This window comes from Oryzias latipes, chromosome 22, assembly GCF_053564925.1.
Source record: "Oryzias latipes strain Hd-rR chromosome 22, Olatipes_Hd-rR_3.1".
Classification (NCBI taxonomy): Eukaryota; Metazoa; Chordata; class Actinopteri; order Beloniformes; family Adrianichthyidae; genus Oryzias; species Oryzias latipes.
In genome coordinates, this window is record NC_136258.1 from 7655400 (window position 1) to 7671791 (window position 16392).

The window sequence follows — 16392 nt, forward strand, 5'->3', positions numbered from 1 at the left end:
ACCCATATTTGTTCAAAAAAGGAACATGAAAAACAAAAATGATCACTTTATTACCGTCTCAATGAATATAAGAAAAATATCAAAAGATTTATGATAACTAGGCTGCTTTGTCATACGATAGCTCCTGCTAGGCTACTACTAGCTCCGCCGCAGAGCTCTTTGATGTATGCCGGCATTTGGGCAACTGGCTGGTCTGTTGTCAGACAGCTGATATTGTAGTTTAGGGTCGAATAGGAATAATAATATTCAGGACTTGTCTTTTATTAACTTTAGCAGTCAGTCGCTTTACATTCAAAGGCTATTATGCTACATGCTAACTGACTAGCCGATCATATCCTGTTATTAATTTACGTCATAGATTTACAGCAGATACCTTCACATTTCTGTCTGTGTGTGTCTCATTACATTGCATTGAAGACACGGAGGATGTTTAGAGAACAGATTTATATATTTTAAAAAGCACAGAAGCACCCATCGTATTCACGTTCACATGATGATGATCTGGTACGCCCTCAGTCATCTTGCTGCAAAAGCCGCTTCCTGCCGCTACTTCCGTGTCTCTGTGAGCATTCAATAGGGGTAAAAATAAAAGCAAGAATGGTCGATCTGTTATTTTCTCGATGAAAATCTGAAAAATATCATATTAAGCTGGCTACTTCGCCTAATACACTTACCTTTAGCTCGTAGCATAACAACAATAGCAGTACGTCACGTTTCCCAGCATGCTTTGCTGCCAATCATTGGTCTTGTTGTTAGACCTTGGTCACAGGGACACGGTGATTGGCCAATGATTGGCAGCAAAGCATGCTGGGAAACGTGACGTACTGCTATTGTTGTTATGCTACGAGCTAAAGGTAAGTGTATTAGGCGAAGTAGCCAGCTTAATATGATATTTTTCAGATTTTCATCGAGAAAATCACAGATCGACCATTCTTGCTTTTATTTTTACCCCTATTGAATGCTCACAGAGACACGGAAGTAGCGGCAGGAAGCGGCTTTTTTGCAGCAAGATGACCGGAGGGCGTACCAGATGATGATCATGTGAACGTGAATACGATGGGTGCTTCTGTGCTTTTTAAAATAAATAAATCTGTTCTCTAAACATCCTCCGTGTCTTCAATGCAATGTAATGAGACACACACAGACAAAAATGTGAAGGTATCTGCTGTAAATCTATGACGTAAATTAATAACAGGATATGATCATGATTGGCTAGTCAGTTAGCATGTAGCCTAATAGCCTTCGAATGTAAAGCGACTGACTGCTAAAGTTAATAAAAGACAAGTCCTGAATATTATTATTCCTGTTCGACCCTAAATTACAATATCAGCTGTCTGACGACAGACCAGCCAGTTGCCCAAATGCCGGCATACATCAAAGAGCTCTGCGGCGGAGCTAGTAGTAGCCTAGCAGGAGCTATCGTATGACAAAGCAGCCTAGTTATCATAAATCTTTTGATATTTTTCTTATATTCATTGAGACAATAATAAAGTGATCATTTTTGTTTTTCATGTTCCTTTTTTGAACGAATATGGGTCACAGAGACACGGAAGTTACCGCTGAAAGCGGCTTGGTTTTGCCGGCGTACAGAGAGCATATCTGCGTGTATGACTTATAACGTGAATAATTATTGCGTTCGAACGGATTAATTATTGCATTCGAACAACATAATTATTGCGTTCGCACGAGTTAATCATTTCGAGGGAACGGAAAAGTATTTTGAGGGAACGCAATAGTATCTTGTGGGAACGGAATAGTATTTCGTGCAAACGACATAATAACCTGTGGGAACAAGATATTAATCTGTGGGAACACGATATATTTTTATATCTTAATGTCAGGACACGGGCTCCGTACTTTGCTGCATTTGAAGAATAAAGAAAGAAAGAAAGAACTTAGTTCTTACTGTTGTGATAACAGAAGTTTCATTACCTTCAAGCATGAAGAGGATCCCAATTAGTTTGTGCTGCACAGGCCGTCAGGATGGAACACAGCTGCCCTGGATCTCCCCCGTCTCCCTTAGCCAATTACTCCCTTCTTGTAATACTCCCATTCACTCAGCAAATTCCCAGCTCCCATGCTGCGGCTCAGCATAACTATCTTTATTAGGCAACCTTTTGTGAAAGCATAAATGCAATTACATTATTTTTGGCATAAGCATTACCCTTCATTGTCATAGTAGTCGTTCATTATTAGAGGATTTTGTTGAAGCTTGGAATCCACACGACGACCAGAGTGGATTAAATGTGCTTGACTGCTCTGCCTTGCACTTAGGAGGGGGTCTCTGTTGGATCTGTGCTCTCATGTCCCTAAAGTTTTGGTTTTGAGTTAAAACCTGATCCGTCACTGCCAAGAACACGAAGCAGTTCTACTTTCTGCCGCTCACGTTCACACGCAGCAGGCACATCTCAGCTGAACTTTGACCGTTTGTCCTGAACACGGGAAGCATGTCGCCATCTAAGAAGAGTTGTGGCACCGAATGCAAAGGATGCAAACGTGTTCCTATATGCGAGTGTGTTCTGTGTCAGTGTGCTAACTCCCCCGACACACCTCAAAGGCAGCGGGGAGGTGGGGGATGCACATCAATCATTCAATGTTTTCATATCTACCACATTTCATCCCTCGGCTCGTGTTCCTTCTGCATATTGCATGCTTGTTTTTATCAGTCACACTTATGAGGGGCAGCTTAGCATCCCATTCAGCCTGTCTGTTCTGAGAACTGAATTATTCAGTGGTTATTTGAGTCATTTTGTGAGAAAATATCAACCTCCCATTTCAATGATGCATTGCACATTTTGCTTTTGAAGCCCCATATGTCAGAAACAACAGTTTAGGGTGAATTTAAAAACGTAAAACACCTTTGGGTGCGTTGTTGGTAGAGTCGGAGGAGCTTTTTTCCAAGGTGACTTGAAGGTCACAGCCCGGTTGGTAAGTCTGAGGCACTAACGGAAGCGGGCACAGCAACAGCACAGATTAGAGCTGCAAGATATTGAGTTCATCCTTAAATTTCTCATGTCATCTGGGTCAAGTTGAGCTGCTGCTCCTCCACACCTGGGTAGGCGGGATGAGGTAGACACAAAGGGTGAGTCCCACTTTCACCTCCCTCTACCCCACTGTGACGGGGTTTTCTTAGCAATGAATAAATAAATCACTTGAAGATAAGATGACCAAGCCAGCAGACTCCAAATACCAAACAATGGGATTTTATTGTTCCCCCATCCATCTGCTGTAGAATCCATCCATCTACAGCAGTGTTTTGAAACCTAAACAAACCAAACCAGTTCCACCTGGGTCGTTAACAGCTGAAAGAGATGACCAGTTGGGGAGGGAGTCACTGGCTCCCCAACCCCCAGCTGAGGACAAAGGACTCTTAACGACCCGAAACCATATAGGCTAAGTTGACAACACCATCCAGTTTCAGGTCTGACTCCTCCCCCATGAGCGCATATATACCAGCTCTTCGACCAGCTAATTCAGAATTGACAAAGCCTTTTGGATAAGAGGTGAAACTTCTTCTAACTTTAAAACCAAGTCCAGATGACAACCCCTAAACCTACTACAATTTTCCCCCATTAAAATATTCATAGAAAGAATATAAATGATTCCGGGAGAGCCTGTTGCCTCCACTGCAACCAAGACTGCTCTCTCCCAACCAGGAAAAGTTCACCCATTATAAAGACTTAGCCCCTCCCACAGGCCAGTTAACCAAACACTTCTTTCAAAGCAACTCCTGCCCTGAAGGATTCTTAAACATAACTCCAGAATTAAAGATACTTAACAACAACAAAAAAGATTTAACAAATGAAATGCAGAAACAGAATCAATTAAACAGAAAGAGAAACAAAGCAAAAAAAATAAAAAATAACCCAAACAATTCTTACATGTGAAGCCACTTCCTGTTTCCTGTGGATATATATGCTGATATGTACAATGCCCTGGTTTGGCTTTTTGTGTAGGGATACTTAGACAGTGAGTAAGATTCTGTTTAAAACAAAGTGTGCACCCTTAGAATTAAAACAAATTTAAAATGTGAGGGATTTGTTTGCCTGGGGGTGTGCATGTGTCCAGTGAAACTATAAACTGCTACTGGGCTGGGAGAAAAGAGACAAACAATCAGGGCTGGTGTTCAGGCGCTGTCCTGCAACCTGTTACGCTACTTCGTCACACCCACCCCTACTTTCAGCGGTGTCCCAGTTCTCCTTTATGAAGGGGTTTAGTCACAACTGTGCTTATGGGTGGATATGCGCCCTCAGTGGACAAAAATTGGGCAAATCTGCACGCAGGTGGCCCACATGAAGTGTCAAGGTCGTAGACTATAGAGCCTGTAGAGAACACGTGCACATGCACTTTGTTTTCTACAGGTGACAAGTCGTAGCGAACACTTAAACAACAGGTATGGGTAAGTAAAGGTGAAGAAGTAGGTAAGACGCAGACGTGTCATATGGATTTTTTGTCTTTTCAAATCCCCCACCCAAAGCCTCCACACTCCACAGGGAGCCGTCAGTGCTTTTCACGTGATGAGTGCGCACAACCTATGTGCAGCCTGATGGTGAGAATTTAGACAGTCAGAATGTAGTGTGTGGACATCCTACATGCATCCTACGTATCACCTGATCACCCCATCCTGCATGGTCAGTAAGGAGCCAGTCCTCGCACCTTACCAACAACTAGAGTGATGTAACGACAGCATCACCCATGTGTCACAAATGGGTCTAACTTAGAATCAGAATCAGAAACTTTTATTGTCATTTTGCAGTGCACAACAAACTTATTTCCAGCTGCTCTTTTTCAACAAATACCTATACAAGTAAGAAATACTGTACAGTATAATAGGAATAATCATTGCACAAAAACTTAAAGTGCAGCCAGAGCATGTCACAGTGTATATAAAGGAGATTAGTGGGTTGTGTTAAGTCTGTGAGGGGGGTAGGGGGTGGATGGACTTCACAGCTCTGGGGAAGAAGCTGTTTCTCAGTCTTGGATTTTCCCGTATCTCTTTCCATAGGGAAGAGGTACAAACAGTTGGTTTACAGGTACGACCAGCCCTCCGTCGGACCCGGCTGCCTTACCCTGAGCCTGTGCGGTTTTGACCCCCCAGGCCAAGTCAATTTCCATGCGGGAACCTCCCAAATGGATAAATAAAGTTGTCTATCTATCTAAGTCCTTCCTGTCTTGAGTGGTGCAGCTCTCCTAACGTACCATGGCACTCAGACAGAGGATGCTTTCTATGGTGGCTCTGCAGAAGTCCCCTAGAAGTTCTGTTGAGAGTCTGGTCCTCTTAATCTTCTTGAGAAAGAAGAGTCTCTGTTGAGCCTTCTTCACCAGGTGGGTTGTGTGCAGAGACCTAAGCAAAGTGGCTGGGAGATAGCCCCTTTCATTGTGCTGAGGCAGAAAAAGATAGAAATGATATCCTGCATTTGCTGATTGTCACTGCTGTAATGATGCGGTACAGCAGGTAAATGCAGAGGGGGACTTGGTTCTCCTGTTTACAACATGAATGTTATGATTCCATTATAGAGTAAATGCTTCCTGACTAGACTGAATGGAGTTTTAAATGTCTGTGCTTATAGATTGCTGTTAATGATACCCAAATTGGAGAAAAACGAATTTGATAGATTTTAAAATTCAATAATCCATCCAGTAAATAACATGAATCCACGTTTATCACGATGCAGTTTGACTATTACACATACAGATTCTTTTTTTTTTTTTGCATAATGTTCTTTTTTTTTTAAATTGGAAACTATTTTTATGTAAATCCCTTTCAGTGACATTAATAGGACAAGTTCTATAAAAATAAAGTTTGATTTTCTTTCTTTTACTACAAACAATATGTCCCTGTAATGATCCGGCCGTCGTTCACTGTTGTAGTTGTATCATTGAATCGACCAAAAAATGCTCTTCTTCTGAAGACAAAGCACCTGTCTGTTACATCATTAAAGTAGACACAGGTTTACGGGTTATGTTTGAAATCAATTCAAAATTTGTCTTTCACTTTGAGACTTTTGGGTTTCTTGAAAGTGCTTTTGCTATATTGGAGCCAAAGGCAGTTTGCAGCTCTTCTAACCCATCACTTAATAGGAATGACACCTGAGAGCACAGGTATGTGTGAGATGACGTTTTGGTTGTATCGCCCTATTCTTCCACATCATCCTGATTGATGATGTGGAAAAAAATGTTGCAAAATCTGATTTTAGTCTCACATTCTAGTTTGGAAGTGGATTTGAGTCTTAACTTTGAGATGTATAGGTGGAAAGATGCTAATGTGACTTTTTTCTTGAATGGCATTTGAAAGTATCTCATAATCCAGTTTAAATGGGAAGATCCATCATTACTTATGTTCTCTGTTTATTTAGGTAAACTGCTGTGGAATCAATAGAATATTGTATTATAAAAGGTTTCTGTACCATCCATCCATCCATCTGTTTTCTAAACCCTTTCAGGGTCAGAGGTTGCTGGAGCCTATCCCATCCACTGTTGGTTAAAGGTGGGGTACATCCACAGAGAAACTGTTTTGGTGCTAATTAAGTGCAAACTTTTGACCTTGTTTTTTTGCAAAATGCAAAGTTTTGTTATTGCCTCTCTTTGCTTGCATTTCTTTCATTTAACTATAAGACATAAAAAGCTTAAACATTTCTTTAGGGCCGAAGTTTTTCCTGTTTAAGATCTGCTTGAGGATTTATTTAACATGTGGGGGTCACTGTTAAAGAAAATAGCTCAATTTTGAGCCAAGCCTCAAATGATGATGTGATGTGGCTGCAGGACCAGAGAAACTCTCAAAAGGACAGAGCTGGTTGAGGATGGGATTGATGGAAACATGTGACCGTCTCTGCAGAACAGAACTGCTGGGCTCACCTCTTTTGCTGTTCACATCTACCCGTATATACTGCTACAGGATTTAAGTGATTTGATTTTTAACCTTTGTTTTATTGCATTAAAAACGTAAATACTGTTTTTTGAATGCTTTCGTTTGACTTAATCCAGATAACTTGGTCAAAACAATTTGAATCGTTCACTTCTGTGTCCAAAAATAGATTAATTTTGTCAGAAGAAATAGAACAACAAAATGATTTATGTGGATTTTTTTTAACTTGTTTTTCATATAAAAGTTAGTTGTACCCATTGACTGTATATGAGAACTGGACTGAGTGGCCCCTCCCCTTTATAACTTATTCAAGTTATAAACTGACCAATCGAATGCCTTTATAGAAGTAGGTGGTGCCTGCTGGCCTTCACATCCGACATTGGAAAACTTTTATTGACAGATTGTCACACTTTCTCCAGTTCTCAGATACATCAATGGTTTTACCTAACATAATGTATTACATAACTGCTGCTAACCCGACAGTTGTGCATCCCTTCCGTTACTGCTGTTCTGTCTGACATTTTTTAAGAGCAACCCTATTTATTTGAGTGGGACTGGTGCCACCGAGGTGCAGTGGGTGACGCTGTGCTGTTGTGTCCCCCAGAGCAGCGGGAGGCAGAGCAAGACGAGGGCAGCGAAGACCGAGAGGAGACACAGGACTCACCCATCGCCTGTGGAGACGACATCCACCTTTATGACAACCAGATCAGCCCTGGAACAGGTCAGACCAAAACCTAAGATAGAGGGACAGTGCAGGAGACGTGATGGAGACAGTGAAGAATCTGGAGAAATGGCTCCAACTGTGGACTTCACTTTGGAAGGATTTAGACGTAAAATGCTCTGGAGAGTTAAGAGACAAATACCAGAGACAAGTTTGATAGAAAAAGCCTCTCAAAACAGCAGGAATCCTCATGCAAAATTGTTTTATACATGTATGCTTTTGGTCTTTAAAATGCAGCGCATGTATCAAAAGGCTGTGTCATTTTACTCATTTTGCACGGATGAAAACTGGTCATACGTGATCTATGTGGAAAAAGTGAGAAAAGTTGTGGTCTTTACGTGAAATTTTCAAAGATGTTACATTAATGAACCACGTAAAAACCATGAAGAAGTACGAATAGACCACACAAAGAACACGTAAATCAATGTAAAACATGTACAGAGCGTGATTAATGCTCTGTTTCTATGCAATTTGTGCGTCAATTACGTAAGGGTTAACGTCGGACGAAGTGTGCATTATCAGAAATTAACGCACGACGTGGAAGCCTGAACCATCCGACGCGAAGTGTGTCCATGCACACTTCGAAGGCCATTAACTCGCTCATACCATGGTCACTTACAAAAGAAATGAATATTCAACCAGTTTTGGTACTTCATTCTTGTTATTAATTTTTTTTGGGTTTGAATTGCTTTTTTCACAAAAGGCAAACTATTTGTTGCGTGGTGTGGGAGAACGCGTTGTCACGGTAACGCTACTCCGACCTCCGATCTCGACTGCAGTGGGAAGGGAAAGCGATATCTATGCTGATGGTCACGATGACTTAAATAAAGCATCAGATCGGAGAGAAAGTTCACGTATATCCAACTTAAATGAATCACTTCAATTGGTGACACGTAATTCAGTTTAGTTTATTCAACTTAATTTTTTATGTCTATCCGACACAATTCAACATGTTGATCTAACTTTAATTATTTTTTAATACAACTCAAATAAACACATTTATCTACTTTAATACATTTATCCAACTCAATACAATGTATTTCTGGCTTTGGTTCTACTTCATATATTTTTTTCACTATGATTTTATCATAGTAAGATTTTATCATGATTTTATTCAGCAATGTCTTACTTTACAAGGCAGGAGCTCCGATGTCCTGAACTCTGTCCTTGGTGTTCGGTCATACGGCTTCTTTCCGCACAAGGGGGTTGATGATCATCCTCTCCCACACTCTAACTCATGGTGCAGAAAGAAATAAACATAACCGTTTAAATCAGTAGTTAAAACAGAGTAAAACAGCTAGACCACAAAACACAATGACAAAAACTCACACTTAAACCCCAATCTGCCCAGACAGGCAAAGAAAATGGTATCGCAATTCCTTGCGCTGCCTTACATTATGATGTCATGACGCATTGACAGCTTCACACCAAAGTTACACCAACTTAATTGAATAAAATTGATTGAAAGTAAAAAACTACGTCAACTAAATAATTAAGTTAAAGCAGTGTTTTTCAGCCGGTGTGCCGTGAGATATGGTCAGGTGTGCCGTGGGAAATGAACAATTCACTGACCTAAAAACATTTTCCATCTCCAGGATATCAGCTCTGTGTTCATCCAAACAGGCCCTGATAAAACACCTAGTAGTTAGGAATATAAAAGATCATAAAATACTTTTTCCTTTATGTTTATTTGATTTTATTATAGACATTTTGATAAGAATGACGGTACCACGATTTAGCCGCTTTTTCTACTCTTTTTTTGGAAAAGTCCCGCCCCTTTAACTGTCTTCACCAATCATTCTTGGAGGCTTAATCACATGTCATCAGTCTGACCAATCAGAAGTGGTTAAAGTCTTCACTTCCTTCTTCCGATTCTGTCATAAAGTCTCTCAGTTCCAACAAAAATACCAGTTAAAGCTAGTCTTTAGCGGTGTAGCTTTCCAAAAAATCCGGTGTCAGACCATTGAACAAGTGAACAAAAGAATGAAACTCAGAGCAGCGAGGTGTCTGGCATCACTACATCTCCCATGATGCATTGGGTTAAAGTGGCATCATCTCTGCGCTACAATGAGTCTTCCCTGTTAAACGTCTTAAACCAGAACAGACACACATCAAACAGTTTCTAAATCTTCTTGATGAAATCAGAGGTCAACAGTTTAGTTCTCCTTCAAGGTTTGTGTTTATTAACAGCCAAACATCCCAGAGTTTGGTCCAAGTCATCTTTCTAATTGAAACACTTTTCTAATAAGGTCTGGATTGAAGGACAAATTCGCTTTCAGACTTCAGTCACTTTTGAAAAATGAAAAGTTAACCCAAGTAGAAGTAATAACAACATTTAAGAAACAGGATTAAGGTGAAGTGACCAACAGACACAATTAAACTAAACTGAAACAATTTAATCATCTAAAAAGAAATAAAACATTTTTGTTATAGTCTTCAAGGACTTCATTACTGATTAAGGCAAAAGAAAAACTAATAAAAATTCAACAGGTTCACTTTTTGTGTAGCTACAGAAAACAGAAATATAATGTTAGTCTTTTTGAGTAGAATTGATCAAACATATTGTGATCATATTGTTCAAAAATTACAGTTGCCTTTTGCACCGACATTTAAAAAATAAATCACTATTTAGAAAGAATATATTTGTTTTTTTGTGAGGTTACATAAAATTGCATGTTAATAAACTGGAGGAAAAACAACTATCAGAGTAAAATTTCAAATAATTTAGTTGAAAATTATTACTGAAAACTAACTTAACTTTTATTACACCTTTTAAAAAAAACAGCTGCAACTGCCAGCTTTTTCTGCCACAATTATCACAAAAATGCACGTGAGATCATGGAGGGACTGTCCATCAATACAGACTAGGGTTGGGCGATGTCCCTTAAATTGGCCGTTGACGATGTTTGCTGTCAACCATCGGGATGGACGATGACATCGTCGGGGGGGGGGGGGGGGGGGGGTATTTTAACATTTTTCGTTCTTATATAACTGCTATTAGTTTTTTTGCTTTTTTCATTTTATTTTCCAACTAATGACTAATCCGCGATGATCCAGTATAAACTGAGGAAAGTGACTTTAACAAAAAAAGTAACAAACAAAATAGAAAAGAAGTAGTCCGCTCCCGCACTTCACTAGTGACGTGGACCGGCGGAGCGCGGACTTACAGCTTTGTGTTTGAGGGGGAGGGGGGTGCTTTGTTACATGAGCGCTATGTGTGTGAGATTTAAGACTGCGATCCGTCCCGCAGCTCTAGGGGTACAAGCAACCGAACTCAGAACCGGGTCTAAAAGTGTGTGTCTGAGCACAGCTCGGATCGTCAGCACACACAGCGGTTTGAGCTTCAAAGCAGAAATGTCGCTCAGTCCTTAGAAAACATTCAAACAATCACGCGGATTTGTGTTTCCAGTCGTGTCCCGACTAATAAAGGCTGATGTTATTCCCACGTTTACGTGCAGCCAGCAAGCAGCACCACCCAAAGCTAATGTTGTTAGCCCGTGTTAGCATACTGCTAATCCTGGCTTCGTTCAGAAAAAGCACTGACCACTAGGGTTGTGCCGATGGACGATATCATCGTCCATCGTGATGGGTGACTGACATCCCGATGGAGAGACCACCATCGTGATGCCACGCCCCCGCCACGTTGCGCGTCGACACCATAAGCCGCGGTTACATGTACAAAATATCTTGATGGGATCAATGGTCGGATTAGAATCCAACCGTGTACATGGGCCCAGAAAAATGTTTTCAGAATATAAAAACGTTCACTAAGGTCACAATTTCGATCGGAATAAATCATTCGCACATGCGCAGTATTCGCACATGCGCAGTTTGAAAACCGGAAGGGGATACAACTTCCGCCGAGCGGCTTTTTTTCCAAACTTTATTGAATGTAACAATTCAATACAAAACGATAACAGCACCGAGCGGCTATATATATTGACATGTCAGCTCGGTAAAATACGAGATGATCTTCTAAACGTGCTTTTAATAATGTTACGGTTATTATCAAACACCTGTTCGCTCATCATTTGAATTTTAATCCGTGTGGTCAGAGCTTTTTCTGAACGGAGCCAGGATTAGCAGTATGCTAACACGGGCTAACAACATTAGCTTTGGGTGGCGCTGCACGTAAACGTGTAAGAATAACATCAGCCTTTATTTAGTCGGGACACGACTGGAAACACAAATCCACGTGATTGTTTGAATGTTTTCTAAGGACTGAGCGACATTTCTGCTTTGATGCTCAAACCGCTGTGTGTGCTGACGATCCGAGCTGTGCTCAGACACACGTTTAGACCCGGTTCTGAGTTCGGTTGCTTGTACCCCTAGAGCTGCGGGACGGATCGCAGTCTTAAATCTCACACACATACCGCTCATGTACCCCCCCCCCTTCCCATCAAACACAAAGCTTTAAGTCCGCGCTCCGCCGGTCCACTTCACTAATTAAGTGCGGGAGCGACTACACTTCTTTTCTATCTTGCTTGTTACTTTTTCTGTTAAAGTCACTTCCCTCAGTTTATACTGGATCATCGCGGATTAACCATTAGTTGGGAAATAAAATGAAAAAAGCAAAATAACGAATAGCAGTTATATAAGAACGAAAAATGTAAAAATACACCCCCCCCCCCCCCGACGATGTCATCGTCCATCCCGATGGTTGACAGCAAACATCGTCAACGGCCAAATTAGGGGACATCGCCCAACCCTACTGACCACACGGATTAAAATTCAAATGATGAGCGAACAGGTGTTTCATAGTAACCGTAACATTATTAAAAAAGCCGCTCGGCGGAATCTATATCCTTCCGGTTTTCAAACCCTACTGCGCATGTGCGAATGATTTATTCCGACGGAAAGTGTGACCTTAGTCAACGTTTTTATATTCTGAAAACATTTTTCTGGGCCCATGTACACGGTTGGATTCTAATCCGACCATTGATCCCATCAAGATATTTTGTACTTGTAACCGCGGCTTATGGTGTCGACGCGCAACGTGGCGGGGGCGTGGCATCACGATGGTGGTCTCTCCATCGGGATGTCAGTCACCCATCACGATGGACGATGATATCGTCCATCGGCACAACCCTAATACAGACTATAGAGTTTATTTACTTATTTATTTTTGGATGCTGGTGTGCCGCGGGATTTTTGTCAAGGATAAAGTGTGCCTTGTCTCTAAAAAGGTGTGAAAAACACTGTGTTAGATCAATGTAAAAAAGTTAATCTTTTCAACGACAGCCTAAATACTCTTTTTAGAGTGCAGATGATGAAGCTAAAGGTTGTTTTAGAGGAAGCCAGTGCAGTGATACAGAACATTAAAACTATGTGACCGGAACTACTTTTTTAGATATGCGGTTATCACTGTGCGTTATACGTTTAATGCACACCCAGCAGCCAATCGGAATCAAGAATTGATCCGGACCATAGAATAAGTAATTTTAACGTGATATTTGCCTCGTATACGCCATACATATGCGCCGTACATGCATGAAAAGTCAGTTAAACATACGTGGAATGTTCGTGAAAAGACAATTTTACATATGCATCTTGCAAAAATCCCACACAGTTGCGTAAGATTTCCATAATAATTGTGTATAAACTGCGTAAAATATGCGCAAACTGCGTATATATCTCTACCAACAAAAAATGTTAAAACAGCTCAAAACCAAATTCACGTAAAGACCTGTCACCCTGACACCTCGACGGACATCTGCACATCGACAAACACAAAAAACACTCATGAATGACGTAGATCACGCATGGATCACGAAAGGCGGACATTTCATACGTGGAAAATGTAAGGCAGGAAAATGTGGCTATGTGACACTTGAAATATCAGCCTTAAAAAAACATGCAGTCCTCCCCCAGCTGTACCATGTGGTCTCGACATTTAAGGAACTCTTTACTTCTTACAACTCTTTAACTGAAAACTCCAATCTGGGCTGAGACCTCTGATGTAAAGGCGACTGGACTGCCTCATCTTCATTCAAATCCTGTTTTCCTGATCAAAGGATTTTCCTCCTGCAAAGGTTTTCCTTGGAGTTGATTTCTGTTAAAACTGTAGTCTATTTAAAAAGTGATTGTTTCAGAAAATCCAACATCTGTAAATTAAAACTGTGTACTAGCTTTGTTAGGTCGCTAATCCTCCTGCTCAGTTTGGATGAAGTGCTCCTACTGTTTTTGTGATCTTTTTCTCATGTGTTTTGAGTGACAACGCTAAAAGCTTCTCTAATAAACCACATTTTGTTAATTTCATGAGGTTTTCTTGAAGCAAACTGAGTCAGAGGTCTTTTTAATAATTTTATCATTAAACCTGTCCTTTAAGTGATTTATTTTGGACATCTTAGCTCAAAGACTTTTGGTTTGATGATTATTTTTTTCAACCCCAATGTGTTTCAGAAGTCCTCGGTCCTTTTTGTCTTACTGTTTTAGACAGATTAGACAGATTTTTTGTTGTTCGCCTCTTCAGATCAACTAACTTTAGTTGTTTTTTTTTGCTTTTTTATGCATATTTTTAAAATGCATTGCACGTCTAAAGCCGTCTTGACTGACAGCTGCAGGTACAGATGATTTTGACCCAGACACCAGAACCTCCTGGGTCATCAGGTTGCCATTTCCATGGTAACAGCCACAGGTGCAGTACCCTACCTTTTTACATGACAGGTGAGCGTGTCACTCGGGCTGATCTAGCACACGTAGCGACACTCGAGGCGTGTGACAGGAGACTGGGACAGGTGGAAAACTTCCTACCGAAATATCCCCCAGTTCCGGTGTTGGGTCAAAAATAAAACTCACTGGGATGAACTGTCACAGTGTTAGTGCCTGTGAGTGATGGAGTCTGCGCCAGCCGGAGGGCATGTCCACACATTATGAGCGCTGCCTTTTTACAGTTAGGTTTTCCATCCAATACTGTGGGAAAAAGATTTTTGATCTTCCCGAATATTCTTTGGTCTCAAAATAGAGATCTAGCTGTTTATAACAAACAAAATGTTCATTTCACTCCCTCCTATAGTTTTGCTGCTCCTTCCACGTTAAGGCGTGGATTCTCGCAGCTCAGACTAAACTCTCCCCAGCAGGTGCACGCTGTTTGTCATGCCCAGCAGCGCCTGCACACACATTTCCAGTGCATTATTCATTGACAGCTCAGCTGAATGTTGATTAGGCTGCTTTGTTTTAATTCCTGGATACATTCATCCCCCTACAAATAAGAGAGAGCTGTCTGTCCTTGTTTCCAGGCCCGAATCCACCCTAAATGTATTTCCTATTGTATTTCCTGCCTCGATGTTCTGCATCAACGTGTCCTTGATGGAAGCTGCTCATCATATTCAACTGCTGTAAGAAGAAATTTGAGTTTAATGAGCATAGCTCTGGAAAAGCAGTACAGCTCTGTGATATCTCCAAAAACAAGGAGAGCCAATTCTGCCCCAATCTCTTTTTTAACAAACATCTGTGTGTTGTAGTTAATTAATAGCTCGCTCCATATTTATCCACTATCTGTTAGCCCAAAATGGCTTTGTTGTAGCAGTGTTTTCTATTCCCAGTCAAGTCCTCACATGTATGATCAAACACCTTCTCTGTTACATTTTTAAACAGATCGTTAAATATGACGTGTTTTATAGCCACAACAGCATGGATTGTGTGTTGGTTGAAGAGAAAAATGTAACTAATGATGGTTAATTATTTGTAAGACTGTATGTAGGACGCAAACATCCAATAGCTATTCCACATACCGGAGAAACAGTTAATGTTGCTTTTAATGATATTTACCATTTAGATTTTACAGTCCCTGATAAGTGACAGAATGAGCTGTCCATGTTTCCAGATGCTCCTGCTTTCTGTTTGACGTTTGCATTTGGTGACCCTTCAGATGCTTCAGGAAGGTCTGCAGGCCGGTCGCTTCAGGACGTTCACTCTGCTGTGCAGTCCTGACTTTGAAAAACCTTTAATTCGATGTTTGGTGGGTCACAACATTCATCTGCATTTCTTCTAAAAGTTCAGATAGCATCAAACTTTATTGATCTATTTGCTGCAAAATGTACTCAATAACCAGAAAAGAGGAGCTGTGAATTTAAAATGTGTAAGGTGTTTCCAGAGATTTAGAAAATATTTCAAATTCAATAATAAGATGATCACAGGTCTCTGAGTGGAAATCCAAACGGTGATTATGCTGCAAACACTCAGGCTGCTGCTGCAGAAGCAGCTGCACAGACCCCCACTCTCTGCTGGGGAGAGCTATTGTCCATCATGGATGCCAGCCAAGTCGGCATCTTCGTCTCACCCTTGTCCTCCTCCTCCGCACAGTCCGGTGGGCAGCGTCGGGCACAGCTGGTGCTCCCGACCAGCTTCTTTGTCCACGTCTGAGCTGCCTGCACGCCAGCACTATGCACTGTGATCATAGGGGGGCCAGCACACCGAAGGAAAGGCACTCTTCACTGTTCAGCTGATGTGATGCTGCCATTTGATTTAATTTAGAAAAGAACATTTAGATATTCATTTCAGTAAAATTTTCTTTCATTTGGTCTTCTAAACATTTCAACTTTCTGTCCTTCATTTAATAGAAAACCCAAATATTTTAGGAACTGTTGTTTAATTAAAAAAAAGTGTCCATCTTTAAAAACTCCGACTTTGTACGTTTTCCTTCCAACAAAAAGGAAGAAATCCTTATTTTTTTGTGAATTTGTTGTGCATCTTAGTGAGTACACTGCTGAACCAACTCATGAAGGTCAAAGATAGCTTTGTGTAGTGCTCTCGTCAGGACATGCGAACCCTCAGACTTAACACCAAGCTTAACTCCTTTCAAAGA

At 40.9% G+C, this 16392-nt stretch overlaps 1 protein-coding gene across 4 annotated transcripts in view; it reads left to right on the plus strand.

The window, feature by feature from the left end:
• The window catches only part of slc4a11 (solute carrier family 4 member 11), a 184482-nt gene that overhangs the window by 35180 nt on the left and 132910 nt on the right, over window positions 1-16392 (plus strand). For 2 of the 4 annotated variants that reach the window (XM_011490713.4, XM_011490712.4), the window contains exon 3: window positions 7470-7586. In XM_011490713.4, the coding sequence (XP_011489015.2) occupies window positions 7470-7586 (117 nt within the window). The remainder of the gene's footprint in view (window positions 1-7469; window positions 7587-16392) is intronic. The other 2 variants (XM_011490714.4, XM_078940803.1) reach the window with 1 other exon arrangement.